Consider the following 26,755-nt stretch of genomic DNA (forward strand, 5'->3'; position numbering starts at 1 on the left):
AATCTAATTAACTTCTCCCTGAAGAGTTTTGTCACAAATAATCAAAAGGATAAATTTTCAAAGGAGAATGAAAAGTATTCCTAGGAAGCGTGCGAGGAGGCCCTTGTATTAGCGTGTAGGCGCGCACGTTTTGAATCTTTCCCTTCCCCCCCTCCATTAGACCTCCTTGTGATATTTACATTAGTTATACCGTTGAGATTAATTTATTTTAAGGTTTACAGTAATCAATCAAACTGACTCTGATAGGAATACTTATATTGTGTGGGTATTTTTCGTTTAGAGGGCTGATCTCATTTTGCCATACTATTCCCACCCCCAAGAAAAGTTTTCCAAGGCTGACTCACTTTGCTATCAGAGCTTAGCATTACGTAACGAGGTGTATTAACACTCCTCCACTTATGGGATGAATATATGTAGCTCTCTTCTCCCTTATTCAGCATTCGCCAAGTTTCAACAACAGTTCTCTAATACATATTCTGTGTTAAGGAGTGGCACCTTAATACAAAAGCCTCTTGCACAATAATTCAGCACAATAACCCGAACAAGGGTCGAATCAGTCCCCGTTTTTTCAATTTTTAGGATCTTTACAGGCTACTTATTAACCACTCCTACCAAATTTGGGATCAAATTTGGGGGTGGGACTGTTCTTTTTCAGCCTTGTTTTTCCACGATTCAACTTCTGCTGTTACCCGAACCAGAAAATGGCTACGCATAAATCTGTGAGGTCATATTATCATACAAAGTTTTCGCATAAGCTTTAAACCGGGCATTCGTAGCCAAGAAGAAAGATGTGTCCAGAAATGTATTCATTCAGACTTTTTGATCCGGAGTTCGGCGAGTTAGCCGTTTGGGCGTTGTACATGTCTCCCTTAAAACACAGGGAAATAAAATGGCCGACATAGGGAGTTTGCTGTTAGTGTATGTTCGTCTGTATTTCAGGAAGTCTTTTTTTTTTTTGTAGGAGGTTTGTTTCTTGTGGAACTTAACGATGGAATAATATAACTGGAAGATCCCTATTGGTCAAACTCAAGAAAAAGGAGAGGCTAAAATGCAATGGACATACCTTGTAAGACTTCAAACGTCGTTCAGTTGATGGAGCGTCAAAACATGAGTTAGGATGTGAAATAATGAGTCCTAAAATAATTATTCCTCAGGATCATCCTGGAGTTGGACTAAAACGAGCACAAAGAAGGTCCGCAAAGCGTACGAATTTTAAACTGAAGGAACAACTTGCGCTTAAATCAAATCGATTCATTGATGAGATAAACAAATTCATGTCACGAACTATATCCTATTTCTATATCATCTCAAAGATACTAACAATAAAACAAATCCACACTCCAGAACTTACTAATTAACAATGATTTTATTACAGTGTGAAGTGATTACTAGTATTCGACACAAACATTGGGAGAGATGGGCGTTTAACCTTTAGTCTTAAATTTCGAATCTTCTTCCTCAAAATTGATTACATTCTAATGAGCCGAAGAATCATTCTTGAAACACAAGAATTGATGAATAACTTATATCAATAGCATTTAAATTAAGATTTTCTTTTAGATAGGTAACTCTCAAGCGAGTTACAAATTGTCACCTTTAGCAGCGATTTTCGACCATGATGCCGTCGACATGTCCTCCGGTCGTATAAGAATTGTCATCTGTACCAGCGTTGCATCCCAAACGCTCAGTCTCTCCGTAGCATGATAATTCTTTTTCCTCCATTTCAGCAAAAGGCTCAACCTCTTCCAAGCTCATTCGCCGCCATCTTCTTCCTTCCCACAACTGGATTATTTTGGCTTTCTTGTTCGTCAGAGCGTGGCGGGACTCGCGCTGTAAATCCTGAAAGAAACTCTTTATCTTGTTAGCCGAGCTTGGGCTCTTTTGAGGCGAAGCATCACTGCCATCTAGTGTTGAAACTTTAGGTTGTTCCTGTGCTGGACTTGTTCTGCCCGACGACGAAAAGTTGTGCTTTGTTCCGGTCGCATTTTTCGGAGTTTTCTGGTCGTTTCTCAAAGAAGTTTCCATTTTTGTGGTAGCTTCTTTAGTTGCCGAGTGCGTCCTCTTCTTTGACTGCTGGATGTTTTTCAACTTTCGAGGTAGTTCACAATTCCAAACCTCACTTGCAAACGCAACTGCACCATTGAAAAACGAGCCTCTTATCGCGTCTATGCCGTTTCAAAACCACAGAGGAGCTTTTTAAAATTTCAAACGAGTGCATTCCAATAAACCGACACCTCTTCCTTTTTGTACTCAATCAGTCCTTGCGCAAAATTCCGTTCTTTTGCCACACGAATTTGATCTCATATCAACAGAGCTAATTAGTCATGGAACTTGAAGTTCGTGCATGCAACGTTGCCCCGCCTCCCAACTGAAAAGACAACTAACAGAGCACGTGTTTCCAGCCGCATGATCTGACAGTTAATTTTTCCCTCTAGCTGCGAGACATTTCCTCGTAATTAAGATATTAGAATTTGGTGTTCGATCAGGATAACAACTTCTACCTGTTAAGTTTGAGTATTCTCATTATCTGTTTGCTGGATGATGTAGGGATATTATTATAGCGAGAAGTTACATGCTAATCACCTCTCAGAGTAACACGGTTATTGTGCTTTTCATTTTATATCTCCTCTCTCTTTCTTGCTACAATTTACTTGCGTCAGAATTAGGCACCTACAAGGAATCTTTTCATTAATTTGACCAGTTGAGTTGTACCCTAATAATATTCCGCCTCTTAAGAGGAAAAAAAACAACAAGGAAAACAACAAGGACGAGACAATGACAAAAAAAAATAAAACAAATAAACAAACCAAAAATAGGAAGGAAAAAAAACGTACACGCATCGTTCCATGTGTGATTTTTTTAATCAAAATAATCTATGAACAGTATAAGTTACACCTAACTCTACAGTTTTCAAAGTTTAAATGATAATCCTACACAAGGATCCCACTATGTAAAAATGCGCCGCTGCAGAGATTGGTTTACAACCTTATTCATATTAACGTTTTCATGTAAAAAAAACAAAACAAAAAACGAAGCCACTCTAACTGATACAGGACAGGGCCCTATGCACTTCCGCAGGGCTCCCAGCTTTAGCTGCCCTTATAGGTATAGTCAGTGGCTTTGTTTCCTCATTCTTTTTTCCTTTTCTTTTCTATTTCTGGTGCGATGACTTTTTGAGATTGATTATGCAAGCTGATTCCAGCATATTTTATATAGTATCAGGGTAAATCAAAAAGTATCCTATTGCACTCAGATAACATGAGTATGAAGGGGGGGGGGGGGGTGTAAGAGGAAGAAAGGGAGGGGTGGGAAAGGGAGGTAGGGAAAGGGGTGAGTGGTGCCCCAAAAGGGTATAGTTTAAGATTATGGTCTGACTATAAGTAGCACCGTATGGATTTTAGTAACCAGGTTTGAAATGGGTACAGGAAATGACATGTTATGATTCCAAGGTGAACAGATGAGAAAGATGGCAAACCAACTCTAGTAGATTTGCACAAGTACCCCCCACCCCTTCTAAGACCAGTCGTTATTTATCACCTGAGAGAGGAGGGGGATCAAGTAAATTTTACAGCAATACAACCAAAATCCTCTGGTCCCTGACATCCAGGCAAGCTCTGCAATAACCCTTAAAATCATAAAATGAGATTGATGACTTTCCCCTCCCCGCTGCCACACATGTCCTTGTAAATAAGATAGGACCATATGATGTTCTCTAAGGATAACACTTTGTTTGTAAATCTGCTTACTTTGATCACCAATTTGAAGGATTTTTTTATTAAAATTCTTAGAAGCCACATGGAAGTTACTTTACCTCTGAGAGTTGATGGATAAAAAAAAGAATGCTTTTACAAGCAGGAAATTGTTTGATGTTTTTGAAAATCGGAATACCTCTCTAAACTATCTTTGACAGCTTAAATCTTTTTTTCTTTGCTATTTTTGCTTTGAGTTTAATTAAGAAATACCTGTAAACATTTACCAAGAAAACAACGTAGCATCACTCATTACTGAACACGGCATATCAATTCCCAGGTGTGACATGCTTAATCCTATGAAGTAATTTTCAGTGAAATACTCATAAAATATATTTCCATAACACACTGAGGCTTAAAGTTTACATCTTTTCCATCTTTTTTGGGCTGCGAGACACACTCCCCTTTCCCCTCCCCTCCACTTCTCTCCCTTGCTCACCCCACCTCCTTCCCAACCTGCTTTGCAATTTGAACTTTTCATGAGTCATATTTTTACCACATGAAAAGTTCCAAAAGGTTTCCTTACCATGTTCAAAATTTTATCCCATAAAATAAGAGCAGAATGCCTTTCAGGTTGGTGATGTACAATGAAGATCAAGTACATGTAATCAAATTAAAAAAGAACAAGATTGCTTTGAGGAATCAGAGCAAAAAGTTTAACAAATTTAAAGTGCAGGAAAATTCAGTGTAAGCAAGATATTTTTCCATTAAATATTGAATATGCTCAGTTGAAAAAGCAATGCAAGTTTCCTGTACCAAAAAGCAGAGTAGAGTAAAGCAAAACCAACCCATACCCTGCCTACAGGTATTTTGACAATCAATTAAGAATTACTCTCTGAATTAAATATCCAAAATTATGGTCACTTTGAATGCAAAATCTTGTTTACTAATTGACAAATTTTTGTTTTAGTCCAGCACCTACTCCTATCAGTTTCAAATCTATTACTGTTCAGCAAAAATTCCATGGGACTAGTTTTCATTGCCCCTATGGGAGTGGCAAGAGGTGCAGCTGAGAGGCAGGAGGCTGTGGAGGCTCAACCAAAGTTGTTCCCTGCTCCTTTTACTGTTTTTACTTATCTTTTTATGTAAGTTGCTCTGGAAATTACTTGTAATTACTGGTAGGCTCAATAATGGAAGGTTCAATTTCAATAAATATTTCATTCTCTACAACATCAGAAATTCCTAAGATGATTCAAACTGTACCACAAGGGCATCTCTATGTTCAACATGGAACCCAGACAATGATGCATCTGCTCCTTTGGCTGCTTGGATTGCCTGAAATAAAGCAACATTGTTTTTTTCATGTTTTGTTTCATTTCACAGATTCCAATGAGAAACAAAAATGGTAACACTACCACTGAGAATAAGAACTCCCTGCTTTAGAGAAGAACTGATACCAAAACATGACTGTGAAAGTTCTCAAAATCTCAATGTAAGATTTGGATAAAAAAACATTGGGGTTACAGTAAATTTTTACACATGTGGCTGCTGATAGTGTAATACAAATGTAGGTGGTTGTAAAGAGAAATGCAGCCTGCTTTGTACTAAGACAGTGGTGAGAAGTCTTACAAGTGGCGGTAGACTGTTAGTAACCCCCTTTCATTAAAACCTGTGTTTTTGCTCTTTAGATTTTAAAACCATTCTTCAAGAGAAAAATAGGTTGTTGCAGTTCCATTCTACCTCCTTTCAAAGATAGTACATGTATACATGTATGTTTTAAACAACTTGAATTTTTCAGGAGGGAGAAGTATTTAAGTGGGTAAACAAATACAGTTCTGGTGTCCATTTCTTAATGTTCCTTATAATTTTGACAATCCCTTTTTTTTTTTCCCAGAACTGTTCCCACAAGCAGACTTAATCTTACCAGCTGATTCCTGGATTTGTAACATGCTAGCACTATGCCATGGAGAGTTTTTTGTAATGACAGGATGGTTTCAATTAGTTTGGGACACAAAAACGTGATTTGGCCATTGGATTCTTCAACAGTAATCAAACACTTACAAATGCTACATCTCCTTGTGGTATTGGTTCACTAGCTAACACTGACGAAGGTGCCTTCACTCCACCAGGAAGATTGGAACTGTTATGTAGTGCTGAACCATTAACAGCAGATAATTTTGACCTGGAAGCCCAATAACATTTGTGAAAGGTTAACAAGAACTGTGGCTGCATGGTCAGATGGTCATGGAGACTCAGACTAAATCCAATGTGCTAATGTCACTAGGGCTTTTGCATAATTAGCTCTTATCAAATGTAATTGTTATTTACTCATTCTACGGAGTTCACATTTCACCCTGCAAGATAATTTTCTTGGCCAACTAGAGTTTTCTTAGTGAAAGATCAATATTAACCCTTTACACCCTTACATCAGTATTCATATTCTCCACACTGTTCTCTGAACATTTACTAAGATGCTGATAAGGAGAATTAGTCAAACGATCAAGAGTTAGTTTCTTTAATTGGTGATCATTTCCTTTATTTTCATGATATCAGTGTGTGATTTACTAGTGGTGATACTGAAACGAGAAATAAGATACTAGTCACTCTTAGGGGTTAAAGGGCTAAGTTTGGGTGCATAATTCTATCAATATAACCTAAGTGTTAAAATAACTGCAGAGGGAAGCACTAATGCTTGAATGTCAGCTTGAGAAACTCTTTACAGAAGCCAATTTACAAAAAACAACAAAAGAATCATCTTATTATAGCCCAGTGACTGAGCACTAGGCAGAGTTTCCTTTACATTTTTCGCAATTGCAGGTATTATCATGCTGTACACTTAATTCAATTGAGAAAATTTTAAGATCATCTAGAAGTATTTTGTACATTAAGCATTATGAAATTCAGTCATATTTATATGAACTGATCCATGTATTTCAACACACCAAAATTGTTTCGGCCCCTTCATCATCAGAATATCCAATGATGCTGTTGTGTTTTCAGTGTCAATACACTTACATGTACTGTCTGGATCTTTCCATGTATTCCGTTCTTTCTATACTGTGAGGTTCCGTTGAGGAGACATCTATGACTTTGCTGCAACATAAGTAATGTTATTAGTTTGCATGTGTCACATGATTATGTTCTGAGGATCACCTGACAAAAAAAAAATTCAAAATGTAGAAGTTCAAATCCTTAAGTTGTACAGGCTCTGTTTCCATTCAAAGCAAGAGGAGGCAAGACTCATACCATTCAAGTTCAAAACTTTTCTTCATTTCATCCTTGACTGTGAAAATTTCAAACAATTTTATGTCACATCTAACCCTTAGACTCCCATGAGTGATTATGAGAGAATATCTCCTTAAAATATCAATACAATATCAAGCAGATAAGTGAGGAGAATCACAAAAAATTTTTTTTTCAGGATTATTGGGTGAAAACCAAATTCTCCAAACTAACATCATAACAAATTCTATGGCAGAAAGTAGAGAGAATTAGTAAAGAGATCTTGGGAGTGAAAGGGTTAAGCTGTACAGTCAGGTAACGCGTGTCTTGTGACAATATTAATGGTAACCCATGGAGAACTGAAATCAAGTTTCTGGTTTTCACCAACTTTGAAACAGGATGATACAGTGGTTAAATATAAGATGGAGTTTGTACAGAAAGCTTTACATTCATAGAATTTATCAATTTGTACTCATTAATCTTCCTCAGAGAGTCTTGGCTTAATGGCTGATATACCGTAATTTCCGGTCGATTACCCGCACGGCCGATTACCCACACCGGCCGATTATTGCATACGGCGAAAAAAAAAGTCAACGGATTACCCGCACTGGTGGATATATTCAACTTTTTCGGTGGCGAAAACGTGACATTAAGGCGATACATTTCAGTCTTTCGATTCAGACATGTGCACAATTCTGTGTCAATATTAGCTTATACTTTATTGATTGATTATTGCTGCTGCTCTATTACTGATTTCATCGGCAAGAGTTATTACTCTAAGCTTATAATCAAACGTAAAACTGTGGCGTTTCACAGCAGGCATTTTAACTTAATTGGTGACTCGTGGATACACTTATCGCGAATAATCGAGGTTTATAATTCTTATTCAGTCAGTTACCTTTTTATAGCATGTAGGAGCGTAATGAGCAATATCCATTGTTCATTTGTCGTTAAAATACTTTTTCAGCGCGAAATTAGTTAAGTTTCGCACCTATTATTTTCAACATTCTGGTGATGCATTTGGGATTTAAAATTACTGTCGGCAATTTCTCAAAAAAATCGATATCTCCTGTTCTACTGGGCCTAACAAGTCCCTTAAAACGGGAAAATTCTCTTTAGCTCAAGCTAGTGAAAACTGGAAATTTGTTACTGATGCGCCGGATATCCTTGGATTATTTTTGTCACCATCAAGGTTTTGTTTTCACGCGTGCCAATAAAAATTTGTTTGTCACGCAACTAATTATGCATGAAATAAACTCGAGTTGGCATCATGTTTTCATGCCGCTTTGTGGCACTTTTGATACAATAAAATTCATTTGAGAGGTGGAAACGCAGGTAGGTGAGAAATTTTTTCAATTCAACTTCCAGAAGAATTTAAAATTGTCACATAACCCGCACCTCCCTATTACCCGCAGTGGCGCGGATTTAATGCAAAATCAACAGATTACCCGCGGGTAATCGACCGGAAATTACGGTAATAAGCAAAATTTTGAATGGTTAAATTATCCTTTTGACATAGTCTTGGCTTCAAGGCTGATTGAGTGACCAACAAAATCCTTTACAACAACTAGCCAGGCAAGTAAACCAGTTCCCAGCTCTTATAGCCATGTACAACCCTCCAATGTGCAAACACAAGATTCATACTCATTCAGTTTGATGACAGATGATTATAACAAGAAAAATTACATACTGTGCAGTTTGATGAAGTATTCTGCTTAATAATGATTGTTCATCTGTCTTGGATATTGGGCCAGAACTATGGTTGAGTACATCATCACTGAAAATGAAACCAAGTCACAGACTAAGAATAACATGAATGTTTCAGTTGTTTATTGTTAACTAGTATAAGTGCTAACTGGTCCTCTCAATTGCAAGCATTCTTAAAACAATTAAGTTACTTAATATATCATTGAATCTGTAATGTTCCATGCCTGTTGTATTAAGATGCAAGCCAGATAAACTGGGTTAAGTTCAGTGTACATAGAGTTTAGGTTACAAGTAAATTTCACCATACAACAAATAAAGTAACATAAATTTACTTGAATGGGTGGACATGTTTTATTTTTTTGTTTGGGTTTCACATGTCTTTTAATAAGTTCCCACCAGAGAAGTTTTGTGATTGTGTTTTGGAACTCTGCTCATTCAGCAATTCCGGAAAAAAAAAAGACGACAAGATATTTTAAATTCATAAAAATTAGTGTGAAAGTGAACAACAAAGTCTCCTCTTGATAAAGACCCAAATTTCTAGGCTCATATAACAAATGTAGCCATACCCTTCACCCCCCAGGTGAAATGGAGGCAAGGAAATGTCTATGCAAACCTAACACTTATTGTGTTCCATGATGTCCCTCTTTTGCGAAAAAAGAAAAATATAATGACTGTTTATTGGTTAACCCCTTTTGCCAATTCTTTTTTAACTTGTGAATTGTGTGCATGCACAAGAGCGAGTTGTAAATATGTTGTAGAGAATAGCACTTGCTTGCTCGCTCGATCGATTCCTGAAAACTTTTTTTTGATTTTAGGCTTTTGAGTGCATTTGGTAGTTTTTGGCAAGTAATAAACAAACAAAATGGCAACCTTTATTGCTAAGAATAATGGTGGGGTGAAAAAGAAGCCAATGATAATCTTAAAAGGATTTTTTTTTTCGTTTTAGTTTCAATAAGCAGTGCCAGTGACTGGCAGGTGTGCGAGGATTCACACTGAAATGAGAACAACCTTCATTTTTCATAAAATTAAAATCCAAAATGACAGTGGCAGTCTGGGCTTAGTTATAGCACTCAAAACTCATTCCTGTTTGTCTCATTTGATAAAGAGGGAATCATTAATGTTGTCATTAAGACAGTATTGACGTGATTTTCCAATATTTACAACGATAGACAGTAAATTTCACTTTTCACCTATATTTACTTCCAACCTTTTCTTTTGAACCAGAAACAAAAATGATATAAGTTTAAAACACATGCCATCATCCACCCTTGTCAAATGTAATAGCATGATCATTTCAATTGTAATGCCTTCTTATCCCAATGTTACTTTGTTTCTTTGCTACATTAGTGAACACTGAACTACTGCTCATACTCTAAATATGACAATCAACTACAAATTCCCTAAACCAGATAACATTAAACATAATCCAAAAAATCATGTTAGTCACCTGTCAATTCACGAGTTTGCTCACAGAGCACTTTGATTCAATTCTGATTGGCTAAAGTTGGTAATTTATTTTGACACTAGTTAGCAAACACAGTGTTCTCCCTTATTTTAAGCATGACAGGTAAAATAAATTTTCAAACCAGAAAAGCATTCCTTTTACCTGTTGAATTTCAAGAATTCTAAGCAATTTTAAACAGTAATAAGAGGTACTAAAGACGGTAAATGTTACTGGTTACCACATGAAAAGGAGAACACTGCAAACAAGATGGTGAAAAAAATGCTTTCATAGACAACTTCTCAGACAACAGCCATCTACGATGAGGTTTTAAGGCAAGTTAGCATGACTTTTGGGCCAGAGACATTTCAAGAAGAACAGCAGAAAGCCATAGATATGTTTTTCAAAGGTAACAATGTTTCTGTTTTGTTACCAACTGGCTATAGAGAATTCTTTAATATATCAAGCAGTGCCAGTGATTGATCATCTCTCTTCTCAAGAAGAAAACCGGTCAACTGAACTCAATTAGTGCCAGGTTTGCGTAGACATTCCCTGGCCTTTGTTTCATCTTGGACGGGAGGGTACGGCTACACATAGGCTAATTACAAGTGTAGCTCATTCCCGTGCTGAACTGGATAGAAATATTCTTCAGAGAGATTGAGGGTGACAGCAAAGGTAAAACCTTAAACAGTCAACTCCCATTATTTTGGACTCCCTCAGAGAGGAGATTGAGAGTCCGTAATAGTGGGGTACGAGAGAAAAACAATTGTTTTGTCTCTAAACATATGAAATAATAAGTAACTAAGCGAACATATATTTTTAAATGTCGCCTTATAAACTGGAAAAAGATCTGGCTGCTGCAAGCAGGAAATTCTCCTGTTTGCACCCATTTTAAAAAATGATTTCTTTTGTTATTTTAATGTTGCTTTATAATGTGTGAGTCAGGTTTTGGACAAGTTTCTCAAGTGTCCAGAACAGAGAAAGAAAATACAAATGAAATACTGTGCTGGAGGGCATAAAAGTGTCTTCCTTTTTGTGATAGCGAGAAACTGAAATAACAGGAGTTTATTTCAGTCAGTTCCTTATGCATTTTGCTGAGGAGTGGGAAGGGGGTTGGCTCTTGTCCACAATGGCAGGGTGTCTGTAATAGCAAGGTGTCTGCAGGGCGAGAGTTGACTGTACTTTGAGCTAAAAGGTATGCCAATTAAATAAAAACACTGTGCTTTTGGAGGTTCTCTAACCTTGAAATATTGCAATGAGACAATACTTAGATGGTCACAAGACCTCCTATCTTTCCTCCCTGGCCTAAGCAGCTAAATGGCATCATACAAAATAACAGCAAATGCGAAATAATCAACTCACACTGGTCTCTGTCCATTGGTAATTGGTGTTGATGTTCCTCCTAGTAATGGATCTCTCTCAGTTGCTTGCCTCTGCAGAAAATACACATCAATTTTGTAGATAAGTCAATCTCTTGAATAACTTTACAATCAGGTACATTTTAGCCTAGTAAGATTTATACGCTGCTATTTTAATTACCTAATTCGAAGAGGCAGACCTGATCAGATCACTTATAAAGAGTATAATATTGTAATCACTGAGTGATTGTTGACCCAATGACGTAAACTATTGAATTTTTTTCTAACAGTGTTTTCTATCATAATCACCTCACTATGATTAGAAAATACAGATCAGCTCAGTTAAGTTTCGGCTAAAGTTTATTAGGATCTTTTGATCATTGCATTATTACAATGTACGTTACGATAATCAGACGACAGACAACAGAGGTTCCAAACTACACGAATAATCACACAGGCACAATACATATACCTGTAGAAAAGATATAAAGAAATCTACAAAGAAGGCGAAAAAAATAATATTCGATTCTCAGGCCCCGAAAAAGACTGACAGTCACATGACAAATTGATCCTATACGAAAAAGAAACATGAAAACCTCACTTACAGAGCCATCAGTTCTTTCCTCGCCACTGAAACAGCACCCCATTCCTGGAAGGCTAGTACAGACTGTTTAACGAAGAGTTAAGCTAGTTTCAGGGAACCAAATGTCTTCAAAACCTGAAAATAGTTCGAGGCACGATACTTCACATACGACGGATCTTGCAAAATCTTCTCACAGGAAATTTAATCGTAGCAGGCTTGGTTTCTCAGCCGCACATACACACACATTCACACCGCGCTAAGCTTTGTGGGATTAATCGTGTCAATTTCAAAATCAACCGCCAAATCTTCTAAGCAGTTTACATTCTATTTTGCGGTTCGATTTGTGCGTTTTCTCGATCTTGCTTCTGTTTGGACTATTTTAACGTATTCTGCGGAGTAAGCTCCTTGGGAGTTCCAAAATGAATGAGGCCAGCTCCAAGTTTTTGTTGAACTGGGTGAGTAATCCGTTATTTTTCGCATTTCCAATTTACTAAAAGTGCTCGTAGCCAAATTAAAACTTCATTCGAGTTGTACATTCGTCTGCATACATTTCTCTTGATCTCTTCCCATTTGCAGAACTGACTGAAATATAAAGAAATTTTTACCATTTACAGCAAAATTAACGCAAATTATTCTTGTTTCATTCCCGTCTTTGTTTGATAATTTACAGATCAATGCAAATGCTTCACGCGAAGAAGAGAAAATCGAGAACATTACGGATCCGGGAAGTAAAAACCTGTTGCTCAAGATTATACATCTAATGTAAGTACTAAGTATAAAAAAAAATCTTCTCTCTATTTACCATTGCATCCACCAGCTATAAAAGACGAGGATCGGCGAGAGTCGGTGAAGCTACATGCATGTACATGTACGTTCGTTGGGAGGCAATTTGATCTTGTATTTTTCATGTTGCTTCCTCTATCTCCCCCAAATCCATGAATTGGCTTCGACAAATGAAACTCATTCGATACATTTGTTTATCCTTCACATTACTCATCGGTACATAGTTTTGATTTATGTGCGCTGTAATTATAAGTGACGGAAACCTGAGTCTGAAATTTGTTTTGTACCACACGTACACGTAGCTATTCACATTTTTCTGCATTCCCAAACGACACGGTTTGGTTACCAGTCTTTCCTCACAACAAGGCATTATTATGTTGCCTATATTAATTTTTTTATGTTTTATTTCTTCTTCTATTTTAAACGCCACCCAATTCTTTGCTTTCAAAATTTTGTGTTTGTTACTCTTTTCAATACTTCTGAACACCACTTAAATATCCCTGTCATCCATATTGTAACTGTTAGTGACAAGGAAACAGTCAAAGATCTTCCAGGTGGCAGTGATGAATTCCAACTTGAGCAAGTATTGTCACTGATTATCTCCTACCTAAAGGGTATGTAAGAGTCATAATTTGATTAAGTTTAAATCAAATATACAACTGGCAATTATGTTAAGGCACCCTATTAATACTGTCACCAATGGGCCAAAACAAATTGCCATACAGGAGGCTGTATCACTGGGATAGGGTCAAATTTTATTTTTTATCACTTTGCAGTTTGCCCAAGAGAATGTTAAGGTCAAGATTTACTTTCCTTTAACATTTTAATAAAGAAAGAAGGAGGGTTTCTTACTTGACTGCAAAGTAAAATCACTCTTTGATTAGGAAATGACAGAGAACAATGACAATGACATGTCACAGGCATTTTATTTTAAGTGCTAGTGGCTGTATTAAAGGGGTGAAGTTTTGAAGGACTCTACTATTTAGGATTTTAGAATGTTAATGAGGGTTTTTTTTATAAGAAGGTGTATTCCTGTTTTGCCAGGACATAAAAAGTGGCTGTAATTTTTAGGTGACCAAATTACTGAGTTTGCAACAAAGCAGGGTTCTGCTGTATAAGCAGACCTGAAACTTGTGACCTGTATTATGTATTAACAAATTTTTTTTAAAGCTACTATCTGCAATGGGTGGGGAAAGGTACATGTAGTTTGCACCCTCCCCTCACTCGGTGGTCCACAACCCTTCAATCAACATGATGAACAGAAACCTTGTAATTCATAATCAGAAAGTTACTCAAAAATTCCTCTTTTCCCAAACAATATTGCAAGAGGCTATGTATATGTAAATGTTGAAACAGTTGAAAGTTGTAAAAAATTAATGGGTGGTAGAGTGTAGTAATGAGCTGAGATTTAACTTGGGTTGCTTTTGAAGACTGTTAATATTTGGAAAATATATTAAGGCTTGTGGAGAGAATGACCATGAGCAGAAAGCAGTGATGACCATATTTTACAAATTTTTGATGGCAGCAAATTTTTGATTACGCATAGTTACTAACTTGTGCATAGACTGTCATTCTCACTTCAGCACCAGGGGCATAGTCATAGGGGGGTCAGGCTTCATGGCTGAAATGTGACATGGGCTTCTTCTCAGTGGGTCCCTGAGAAATTAATGATAAATATAATGAGATAATTTAGCACATTTTTGCCCATTCATATGAAATAAATGAACATTATTTAGTAAGCACATGAAAAAAATTTCTGTAGGTCCCCTCTGTAAACTGTGTTTAACTCTCTTCCTTTCAGGATTTCACCGCCAGGACTTTTACTCTGTTATAAATGAAGATTATCTCAGGAACAGAAATGAACTAGAAATAGCAAAGGTTGCTTGATTCCCTTTTTTTACTCTTATTATTTTTCATTCTTAGATGATCTTCTTAGATGAGTATGTGAAATTATATGTTTGCTTGATAAACAAGTTTGGCAAATGAAAAAAAATGTCTCACCTATGATTGAACTGCTAAATTGTTTGTGTCCACCCAGGGGTTTCAATAAGAGTTGTTAACCAGTGGAATTTGCTGTCTACTGTATGTCAGCACAAATGACCACCTATTTTCTCTGAAAATAACAATGTTAGAGTGAGGATCAAACTTCCGGTAGCTGTCAACTTTATAATTTTTTCTGCCTTAAAAATTTTTTGAACTTCTTTCCACCCAATATTTACCAGGCTTGGCATGAGCTGTGAGACATTTTACCCTTTAACTCCCAGAAGTGATTAACTTGCAACTTCCCCCTATAATATCCGTACATTATCCAGCCACCAGGCAATGAGAATACTCAAACTTATCAGGAAGAAGTTGTTACCTTGATCTAACACCAAATTCTCATAACTTATTTACAAGGAATTGTGTGCCAGTTAGAGGGGAGAATTAACAATCAGATCTTGGGAGTGAAAGGGTTAAGACCTTGTGGATCACTAGAAGTTGTTTCAAACAGCATGTGTACTTGCAAGGTCAAAGGTCACAAAAATTTATACCCTCATGGTTTTCTTCTTCTACAGGTTATTACACTGTTACTTTGTGGAGCAACACAGTGTGATAATGTAGCTGTATTTGTGGATCAGATTACCAAAATGGATGTTGAAGATCAGTTCAGTTTTAAATTCCTGATTGAATCTGTGTTTACTGACATGGAACAAGGTTGTCTCACAGCTGAATCCTTTGCTAACATTTTAAGCAAACAAGGTGAGTTGTAAATGAATGTAGCTTTACAGGGATTGAAATAACAGAGAGTAAAAAGAATGTGTGCAGCTAAAATAATGTGTTTCTTAGATGAAGTGTATCTTTTGTACTACATGAGATAGCCATGGTGAACATATTGGTCAATTGATGGACATATGTGTGATATTAAAAATTATTCAACAAGAGGGCAAAGCAAATATTGTTTAATAATCCCAAGATGAAGTTAAAGTATTATTTAACAATATTTGCTGAGCCTAAGGTGAATAAAATAATGTTTCAGTTTGATTGCTCAAACAAGTGCTTTTGAATTCTGTTGTAAATTCATTCTGTTGTTGAAACCATTCTGTAAAGAAGGAAACATTTTGCATATCTTTTGTTACAATTCTCTTGATTACTCGTATCAATATAATCACCTCACACAAGGTGATTATAGTGAGATATGACGCAGTCCTGGACCAATCAGAGTGTATGCATCTTTATGATCAATGAAGCAATTACACTAATAGTATTATACTAAAACAGTTGGTAGTGTCAAAGGCATTCTCTGATTGGCTACTCACTCTAAGGATTTTTGCCCAAAATAATTGAAATTTCTTGCCAGATGAAATAAATTTAAATCACCTTTTTGTGCTTTAATGTCTCACTGTTTTAGAATAAACTAAAACAACTACAAGTTGTATTCACTTCAGTTTAGATGGCTACGTAGTAGTGGATATTTACCTTACTGCTTTGTGGCTCTGTACATGTAAATGTCCTCTGCTAGCCATCCCACTTGGGTGAACAATTGCCAAATAGGTAGAGGCAGATCCAGGAATTTTTGATAGGCAGAGTTGTTCAAACTTTGATTCAGAAAACATTTCTTCTTTGTTAATGGTTTTGTTTTTGTCTTTGTTTTTACAGCAGAGCCTAACAAGGGCTAAGAGTATTTCAAGATAACTTACAAAGTATAGAATAGATGGAAATTTTTGAATTGGTGCTGTGATACTTGGTGGAGAAAGTACCACTTCTAGATAACTTACTTGCCAACCATTTCATCTCACTTCTTTTTTTTGCAGTGAATTTAGTAGAAGGCCAAAAATTAGACCTTGATTCTGATCACATGCCATCACCTTTAACTGTCCAGTCACCAGTGGAGGCTTTTTTCACCAATTCCCCCTTAAAATCTCTTGTGGGGTCTCCACAGTTACGCAGCAAACAAAATCAGGTCAGTTTTCTTTATTCCATAACTTTATAATGATTCTGTTTTGATACTAAGTAACTAATGGGTTTTGAAAAAGATTGTTTGCAGCATCGCCTGCAAGTACAGGCACTCCCCATTGGGCAGGGAACAATATACAATCATGTAGAGGCCATTATCTTTGTATGTCTATGTGTTTTAAAGATTTTACTGCTCAGACCCCAGTTTTCTGAAGAGTAAAATCTGTGTTGAATACATGTAGTTTCTCTCCAGTGTCACATTCAAGTGAAGAGGACACAGTGTCTATGCTTGACATTTAGAGAAAAAGAAAGCAAAAAAAACAAAGAAACTTTTCCCTTAATATGTAACTGGGTAAGCTTAAGGAGTATAGTCTACTCGGAGCCAAGTGGTCCATGCAGCCGAAGCTGATCCCAGTTTTTGTAGCATTATGGGACTGGCAGTTTTCCTTCTCCCCCTGGATGGGTTGTCAGTCTATTGAAGTTTATCCCCCTTCCCTCCCAACATCTCATTACGTTCCTTTGACAGTTCGCCGGAACCTATCTTTGCATGTACTCCTGGGCAGAGGGAGGCACAGTTACAGTTTAGTGTCTTGCCAAGGGACAACATGATGACCGGCTAGAATCCTGCAGGAAAATAACCTGAAGAGAAATTAGTTTTCTTAATTAGAAGAAAAACTTCGCTTTAGAGTAATACCGACCGTGGACACCGGGAAAAAGTCGAACTTTTGTCGTTTGCCCGTTTCCGATAACGTTCTGCTGAACCTATCTAACACTAAACCCATCTAATAGGTAAAATAAAGTTTCTGAAAACAATAAAATTACTTCCTTCGTCTTTGGCAGTTAATGCTGAACAAGTTGCAACAGAAAGTTACCAAGCTACAAGCCTCTTTAGACTCACAGGCTCATTTGCAAAGCGACTTAGAGGCTGAAGTTACAGAAAAGAACAAGGAGATTGATGCAAGAGGTAAAACAGAGCAGAGAAAACATCTAAAACTGACATTTTTAAAGAATTACACTGCGCACACTTTTTTTTCTGGAAGAGAAGGCATGCTAGTCAGCAGTATATGAAGCTGGTCAAGTCTTTCACTAAACAACAGCACAAGGCCAAGTTGCTCGGAAGCCGGTAAAATGTCCGAAGTAAGGGTTTAAAGACCTGCGAAGTTTTTTTTGGCTTTAACGCGCCTTTTCTCCGTTTTTAGATGCCACAATCTTAAAATTGCGCAAAGAGGTCACAAAACTACTATCGTCAGCTGATGAATTGGAACTTATGAGGCACTTTAAAGATGAATACGAAAAGGCTAATAAAGAGAATGCCAGGTAACGATAGCAACGAATAGTAGAAGTCTCTCTTGTGTGATCTGTGGACCTTAACAGCAAATAATTTTAGGTCTCTTTTTCCCCAAGCAAGCAGGGTGAAGTGAATCTTGTGTTATGAGAAGTTTGTCTCGCAGCGAAGATGACCAACGCTTACTTTGTTTTCGCTTTTTTCGAATCAGAAACGAAGGGGGAACACGACCATTGTCAGGTAGCCATAAATCAATGCGCATTTCTTGTCTTTAGGTTGAAGCAGAAGGTGGTGGAACTGCAGACATTCAAGCAACAGTGTGGAGATCTTGAGCAGAGAGTTACCACTTTCATTCAAGAGAAGGAACAATTTGAAAAAGAGGTGAGGCTTTTTTTTTTTTTTTAATGCTGTAAAATAACAGAGGTGATTGCTGCGTTTGCTTTCGTTTTCTTCAAGTGTATTTATAATGTTTGAGCAAACTGAAAATTTTCGCCTAAATTGGGAAATTTCAAATTTTTAAATCCGTGTCAAAAAGTCTCTTTTTCACTTAGTTTTCCTTCAGTTGCTTGGGTTTCAATGTAACTTTTTCAATGCGCGGATGCCGATATTGTAATAGGTGGCCGTGCCGTAAGGCGAATCCCAGACACTAGAGCTAGTTCGCACCCTAAACAGGCGGTGGCCGACGGTAACCTGCTTTTTTTGAAACTCCTACAATTGACGCTTTGGTTTTTCTCTACCTAATCTAGCTAAATATCTTGCAAAGTGACTGCTTTACGTTTCTTATTATCGCTCAAGATAATCCTTCAAATGCGGTAATTAATTCTCGCTCAATTGGTTTATATATGTACGTCACTTGATCGAGTTAACCTGAGCCAAAATGGGGGAATGTTTGGTTGTATTCCTCGTGGTCATATTCCAAAGATGTTTAACTTTGTGTCCAGTGGGATGAAAGTCTTGCGATGCAAGTCATTTTCAGATGGGGGCGTGTTTTGCTTGTCTTACACACATGTAGGAAAAGACAGTCGTGGGCATATTCACTCTATTACAGACGTTTCCTTTCACGCACGGCCTGCTCGAGTCTCAGTTTCAACGATTTTGTTTCATAATATCGACTGAATGAGATTCTACACGCTCGCTAACTAAACAACACGACATTTACCGTTAGAGAGAAGAAACGGATCGTTTAAAATCCATTGTTGACCGCTACAAGAATAAGATTCATCACATGGAGTTTAGAACAGGCGAACTGGAGGCCACATTGAACAGGAAAGAACAGATGATTGCAACGCTTCAGAAAGATTTGGAGGAGGTAAGATCCACGCCGTTACACGATGTGAATTAATTTCATTTTCTCTCATTTGTCAAGGAAATAGATCTTCCTCCAACCCTAAGTCATAAACCAGAGGCAATCGACAAAAGTGTTGCCATAGGTAGAATCAGAAATAAAAATTGAAGCTTTTACCGCGTTGTTTTGCGAAGCAAGTCTGTTTGATTGGGAGGAGATTTGAGATTGAGAACTGAACCAAAAAGAGGAGATAAAAAAATATAATAATTTACAACTTTGAATGAAGAGGAAGCAGATAAGAGAGAGTCGTCACTGGACGAGCTGCCATTAAGACTTTCCAGTTATGTTCTCTCTTCCCTGTGGTACATGTAATTCTAGTTTTAGTCGTCTCAACCTCGTCTTTCTCTTTGCCGCGCAAAGATTCGTTGAGAACCATTTCATACGTCGTTCTTCACATGAGTCGAATTGACCTCAGGTTATTAATTTCATGTAAATAGCACGGAATCTCGTTGCTCAATTGATCTATTCGTTACTAATGGTTGTTTTAACAACCAATAAGAAGTCCGATGTAGGAAATAAATTGAATTTGAATTTGACCGAGTTACTGGGCCATGGGAACGAGACCCACGTTGCAAAGGCAGGAAAAAAAAAAAGAGTTCTCTGTTCTGTAATCAAAAGATAATCATGGAAGCCATTTGTATTCTCTAACATAGGCGTTTAGTGCTGCATCAAAATCTGCTGAAATTAGGATGGAGAGGCAGAGGTCAAAGGCGCTTGATGATGAAGAGCTGAGGGGGAGTGAAGGTAACCATCATCACTAAACTGAAAATCATGCAAACAATATCATCCCTTGTGCATGTTTAAAAGTCATTTCTCAATATTCACAATCACCTCAAGCTTCATTTCTACCGTACCAAATCTTTCTTTTTCGCTTTTCTACCCTCCTGTTGTTTTTTCATGGACTTAAACACGATTTTTCTTTTGATCTCCGTGCTTTGAGAATACGTCCTTAATTATGGCCGGTCAGACAGCACCGTTGAGCAGGGGGATATCATTTTTAATCAGAACTACCCAAACTGATCACTCAGTTTATAAAGTTTGTCCAGTACCCTTGTAGAAGATTTAAATACATTTATGAAAACACACGGAAACCATCATTCTTGTTATTATTACTGTTTGCTGTAAGTTATTATCATTATTATCATTATTATTGTCACGAAATACTGTTAGAGGTATACCGGCATAAATTACCTGGCTATATAGAAGTGGCGCACATAGGCGCGTGCAATTGAACAATCACAATGAGCGCGCCACTAATGATTATATAACGATATGCGCATTCGGGATGTAGTCAGTTATCTCTGCGGTCTTTACATGAAACTGCTCGGTTCATGTTGAAGTAATAAATAGGCTCTTTAACCCAAACTTATTGTTACAATTATTATTACTATTTTCGTCAGTATCACTATTATTGTTTTATTGTTTCTTTTTAACATCATCATTATTATTGTCATCGTTCCAGTATTTTCAACTTAACGCTTAATGTGATAGATCGTGAGTAAATGCTAGGGAGCACTCCTACTTGAACTTCCCGCTCTTGTTCGGGTCACAGAAGTTCTGTGATTGAGCTTCTCCGTAAGTTTCAGGTCAGGCTTCATAACCCCTTTTCCCGGTTACAAGAGATCGTTGTTTTAATTACAATGCGTAATCGCAGATTATATGTTGGTTTCCTTGTCATGAGAAAACGATAGAACTTGACTATTTTGAGCAACCTCAATTTTGTTTATTCTTTTCACGAAATTAACAAAATGGCTATCGCTAGACCACGGTTTGTTCTTTCTTTCAGATTTTATGTCAGTTTCCTTGTCGTGAGACAAACGATAGCTCTTAACTATTTTGAATAGCCTCAATTTTGTTTATTCTCATCACGAAGTTAACAAAATGGCTATTGCTAGACCGCTGTTTGTTGTTTCTTTCCAAGACGAATCACCAAGACGACATGCCCCATTGGCAGCTGTCAACATCGACAGCAGAGTAATTGAACTAGAACTGGAGAAAAATCGCTTGGAGTCGCGTCTGTCTACAGCAGTTAACCAAGAAGAATACCTGGCTTTAAAGGAGACTTTGGAGGACACCAAGAAAATGCAGACCTCTTACAAGGTATAATTCTCAGTTATGTTAAAAAAAAAATAAATAGTATTCCGGCCTTGTCAAGAGTAGCCGAGGGTTTCGAACGCCAGTGGTGCGCACAATTCGCGCGTAAACTACCATGCTGTCAGAATTTCTCGCTATGAGAGCAGCTGGATATAACATAAAGCCAACAATTTTTTAGTCAAGTGGAGGAAGTCGTCGATAAGAAAAGGGAAGAAATTAGGCAGTATTGTCTTGTACCGAGAAGCTTGGAGTGGCGAGGAAAAGGAGATAATTTGTTATTTATTTATTTCACCTATTTTTGCGTTTAAAGGAAGAGTACGTAACCGCCAGAAGCAGGATCCAAGAACTCGAAGATCAGCTGGCGGTCGAAGTTCATAAAAGGTAATGCTCAAGTATTTGGGTGAACTCAGTATGGAAGGCTTGAGGTCCGCCTAGGCATACTGCACTCACATAAAGATTTGATTTGACCTTATTTAGTCGAAGGAAAAGTGAAAACGGCAAGCTGATTGATCAGTCTATTACGAAAATAACTCGCGCTTATTCTTTTCAGTTGGAAGCAGCTACAGTAACAATCGTATTGTCTATGATCATGCACGGTTATATCCTAGCCTGCTTATTTGGCGGCCTTTTGGTGCACTTTAGAGCTTTGAGAGGCTAAGGCGCCAGAGCAAAGCACGTTGTTGCAATTGTTGTTGTTCTCGTAACTTCTCGTATCCGCCGACTTTATCTTCATCAAATGGCCGAAAAAGCATCACTTACGCAGGCTAGGTCAACCCTGGTAGTAAATACGTTTAGTCTTTGACTAGTTATTACACTTTCTGTTAAACGTAATTATCAACAGTCTTTTGATGATATTTTCTAATTTTACGCATTGATATTGATCAACCAAGGAAATATGCAAGAGCCGATTTATTACTAGCCTTTACCCACGCTTCATTAGTGTCGGTCGTGCATTAGAGCTGGTTAGTCGTGGAACTACTACAGTTTAGAGTTATCATCGATTGCCTATTCTTTCTTTGTTACGATCGACTTTTAGAGTCATTCGAGGTCTGTTTTCTGGTTTCTTTTGTACCTTGGTTGGTCCCTAATTTGCGCCAGCTTTTCGACTGGTCAGGTCCAAATCAAATGAAAGAGTAATCGTTGGTCATCAGTGGCAATTTTCCACGCATCGGACAGTTTGGTATGCTTTGCATGCCATTTTTGATTGTTCTGTCTTTGGTTTTACCACATGCAATTCTAAAAGTCTTTGTTTCTCTTCTTTCTCTAACTTTGATGTTAGGAGACATTATAAGTTCTCTATCTCATTCTTTCTGTTAGAGAACAAATGGACGAACAACTCAAGAATATACAGGAACATTGTTTCCGAGAGGTAGAAGAACTGAAGTCAGCTCTGTCGAGAGAACACTTGCTAAAAGCAGAACTTGCTAAAGAACTTGATATCAGAGAAAAGCGGCTGCAAGAGACGACTATTGAAGTACAAGCCTTGGCGAATTTGAAAGCAGGTTTGGAAGGCAGTCTTCAAACCAGCAATGCCCGTGCACATGACAACCAGTTAAAATATGACACAGAAATGAGTTTAATGAAAGAAGAGGTAGACGAACTCACCAAACAGCGGCAGCGATTGGAGGAAGAACTGGAGAATAGATTACAGAAGATTCAAGCTTTGGAAAAAGAAAGGGATCAAGTTAGAGAAACTTACGAGAAGATGCTAGCGGCCTTAAAAAGCGAATTGGGTGAGTTTATTTTGCGATTCTCGAACGGAAAGAAATAGGAAACAGTAACAATGTTTATTTAGAACCCTGCTGTGTGTTTGTTCTCTATGATGGAAGTTATCGTTTACCCTGTAATTAGGAGATTGCTTAGGGTTAGAACGAGCCCCTATCAATATAGCCACTTCTATGATACTTCGAGCAACCTTTTCTTGATAATTTCTGCTTTAAATTCCATCTTAATGTTGGAAACTGCAGCTGTACGAATCTGTTCGATGGTATTTCAAAAACAGCGTTATTTATCTTAAGTAATGAGGAAAATGTAACTGGCTAGCGATAACACTCTACTTGGTTGTTTTGGTCGGCTCTTACCGATAGTGCTGCCCGACTCAGGTGTTTTTCTAAACAGCCTTTCGCTCTTTCTGCGAACATTTCTAATCAATATATTTCCTTTCTTCAAAAGATTCCAAGATCGTTAGTATGGCGCAAGAAAAAGCCGCGGTTGCCTCTGAGTTCCGTACGAAAACTAACCAACTCGAGGAGGAGTACGAGGAGGTGAAGGAGGCCTTCGCTAACAAACAGAAATCCATGTTGGATGAAGCTGAAAGAAACGCCGCAAAAATCCAGGAGGCTTGCGACGCAGAGCGCACAGCTTGGAAAAAGAAATTTGATCAACTGTCAGAGGAAGTGATGAATACGCGAAGCGAAATGTTTGAAAACTCTAAGAGGCATTCAGACGAATTGATCGAAGTTCGAAAGAAAGCGCGAGTAGAAGTAGAAACGCTGGACGAAGAAGTGAGGAAAGCCAGAGAAGACAACGGTCATTTGGAGAATCAGCTTCTGAAATCTAAAAGCATCGTTGCTGAGCTAGAATTGGAAGTCAGTGGTTTCGAGACGACCAAGGAAGAATTGGAATTGGAGCGCAAGAAATGTGTTGAGCTGAGAGGCAAATGCGAGAGTTATGTTATTAGAGTAGAGGAGCTGGAAGCAAGTGTTGATTTGCTAAGGAAAGAAGCAGACACCGAGAAAGATCGAACAAGGAACGAGATACGTCAATTAGAAGAAGCCAAACAAACTGAGACGAACGCTGTGCAAGAGGAGGTTGAAAGCTTGAGGAAGGATTACAACGAATTAGAAACAAAGAGACAACAGGAGTATGAAGCACTCGAAAAATTGCAAAAGGATTACAGTGAGTTGGAAAAGAAAGGGAAAGAACAAATCGACAAGATTATCGAAGAGGAAAAAGAGACAAGAGATGGCTTGATAGTGCGCATAGCTGAGTTGGAAGCTAAATTTGGCGAAAAGGATAAACAAGTTGAAGAACTTGACTTGTTGTTGAAGGAAACGCTGGCGTCGAAAGAGGACGCAGTTAACGTGGTGAAAAATTCTGAAGTTAAGTGGGAAAGCAAAGAGAAGATACTACTGACGAAGATAGAGGAGCTTAAGCGTACTTCTAAAGGAATGAAGGAGACAGAGAAGGCGTTTGCAGAGCTGAAAGATCACATGCTGGAATTACAAGCTGAGAAAAATCAACTGGAGCAGAAAGTCGAGGAGGAAACTCTTATCAACAGACGGCTTGGCACAGAGGTACACTCTATGGAGGCACAGTTGGCTCATGCCGATAAACAAATACGAGAACTTAGACAAACTTCTGCTGAGTCCGAAAGTATTATAGAGTCGCTCCGAAGGAAGGCCACTGAAGGGGAAAGAGCGCAAATGTACGCTCGACAACAGTTTTTCGAAGAGGATAGCTCCACTGATTCTGACGAAGGCCCACCATTGAAGCTAGCGGATTTTGCAAGCTCTGTTAAGGGAAGCATGCAAGCGCCTACACTCCCGAGCAATGCTTGTAACCAGTTAAACAAATCTCTCAACACTCTGCACTCGGCCTCAAGTTCAAGCTTGAGGGCTGGAGTTCAGACTCGCGCCAGCCGCCGGCAGAGTGCTATTTACATGCGAGGTAACACCCCGCCTGAAAAACGCACTACAAACAGTGCTGCATACTTCATCCTGGGAGATGAGCTTGGACCAGAAATGGAAGATGCTGAAGTGGAGTATGACTGGAACCGACTGGCCGAGCTGCAGCGTCGGAATGCGTCGTGCCTGCCGCATCTACAGACATCTTACCCGGTAGAAACTCAAATGAACCCTGACTTCTCTGTGCAAGAAGATGTGCTTAAAACGGGAAGAATGTCTTTGGACGCGTCACTGGCCAAATCATTCAACACACGCAAAAGAAAATCGGTGGAAGGTGCGTCTAATCTGTTTAAACCAAAGAACAGCGAAAGACCGAGTATAGCAAAATCTAAGTCTGCCCCCAGCATTACTCCAGCTAAACAACCACGATCCCAGCGTATCGCCACGGCCATGCAGTCGGCACTTGGATCTCTTCGGTCCCGCTCAAACGAAAATCTTCCTAATGAAGCAGCTCCAGACGAAGGTTCCTCGCGAAGAGAAAGCCTCGCTTACAACATCGAAATAACGCCGCCAAAGAAAACGAAGACCTCGATTGCACGGCGTCGCACAATTGCGCGGTCGACGGCGTCAAGTTGCCTGTTAGATGACAGCAGCAAACGCTTCTTAAAGAAGACAAAGTCCCAGAATCTGGTTGCAAGCACAGTTAAAGATAGAAAGCCGCTGAGACCGCGCGACTTGAAAAGAAATGCCAAATAACTCTGCAGAACTTGTAAGGAGAGCAAAGAGAATTGCATCGTTCGAAAGAGTTAAACCACACATCCAGTACGTGGTAAAAACAAATATGAAGGCTAACTGCATAATAATTTGGAGAGACGTTTTGGGAGTTTTCTTAAATTGGTCAAATAATTAATGAATCATGTTGAGCAATTGAAAAATTCATCACTTTCAATGAACATATGAAAACTGTTTAGTGTACCTTGCATAATCATGACAAGCACATGTTGTAGCCAACATACACACTATCTGATTTAAAAGTGTTGTAGCTAGATAAAATAGCGAGGTCATTTTTTCCTCAAGGAAATCAATCTGCATGTATTTAACTGTAGTTATTGTAGTTATAATTATTGTTTGGAAAATCACGTTTCATTAAGCAGGATAACGTTAACATTTAGCGAATCTTTGAATTTTGACGCATTTTGATTACTTTTAGGAAATCGAAATTGTTAAGACACGTTGAATCACTTGTCTTTCCGCAAGTTTTACGTAAATGTGAGTGCCATGTTTAGCTTTGCATGTACCAGATAAGACTTATAATTTTAATTTATCATGCAAATATTGCATAAGAGGAAACTCGGTTAATGTTTCAAAATAATTTATACAGTTTTGTTTTGACGGTTTGCAAACGAGTTTTAACAGGGATTTTTAATGTAGTAAGGGAAATTTTCATACGTTAGGGCACGATATCTGATTCGTTCACATGGTATTATAAATGTTTACACTTATCCTGTTTGTCTTTTTTAAATGGTTAAATTGAGCCCATAGGCACTTTGGAAGTTGGATACTTCTTTGAGGCATAAAGAAAAAACTCCACATCCATATATGAACAAAGTGAAGCAGAAATAACAGAAAAGTGAACAAAGTTAGCAGCTCTAAGAGAAGTGGAGTTTTAGAGAGTAATTGGTCGAACAC

The 26,755-nt window shown here is 38.0% G+C and overlaps 2 protein-coding genes across 2 annotated transcripts; one reads left to right on the forward strand and one right to left on the reverse strand.

The window, feature by feature from the left end:
• Positions 1–2,849: 2,849 nt before the first annotated feature.
• LOC136278210 (ragulator complex protein LAMTOR1-like) lies at positions 2,850–12,200 on the reverse strand. The gene is made up of 6 exons (XM_066161673.1): positions 12,023–12,200; positions 11,422–11,492; positions 8,602–8,688; positions 6,705–6,782; positions 5,751–5,871; positions 2,850–5,024 (listed from the first exon to the last, which is right to left on the reverse strand). The coding sequence occupies exons 1-6, from the start codon at positions 12,062–12,064 to the stop codon at positions 4,932–4,934; spliced, it is 492 nt and encodes a 163-aa protein (XP_066017770.1). The 5' UTR covers positions 12,065–12,200; the 3' UTR covers positions 2,850–4,931.
• A 106-nt stretch (positions 12,201–12,306) lies between these two features.
• LOC131797540 (nuclear mitotic apparatus protein 1-like) lies at positions 12,307–26,548 on the forward strand. The gene is made up of 15 exons (XM_059115166.2): positions 12,307–12,455; positions 12,671–12,762; positions 13,309–13,397; positions 14,585–14,661; positions 15,339–15,522; positions 16,575–16,723; positions 17,557–17,680; positions 17,916–18,033; positions 18,277–18,382; positions 19,167–19,310; positions 20,000–20,090; positions 21,268–21,446; positions 21,751–21,821; positions 22,758–23,173; positions 23,613–26,548. The coding sequence occupies exons 1-15, from the start codon at positions 12,420–12,422 to the stop codon at positions 25,820–25,822; spliced, it is 4,086 nt and encodes a 1,361-aa protein (XP_058971149.2). The 5' UTR covers positions 12,307–12,419; the 3' UTR covers positions 25,823–26,548.
• The last annotated feature ends 207 nt before the right edge of the window (positions 26,549–26,755 follow it).

The sequence above is a fragment of the Pocillopora verrucosa genome, chromosome 14, assembly GCF_036669915.1.
Source record: "Pocillopora verrucosa isolate sample1 chromosome 14, ASM3666991v2, whole genome shotgun sequence".
In the NCBI taxonomy this organism is placed as follows: domain Eukaryota; kingdom Metazoa; phylum Cnidaria; class Anthozoa; order Scleractinia; family Pocilloporidae; genus Pocillopora; species Pocillopora verrucosa.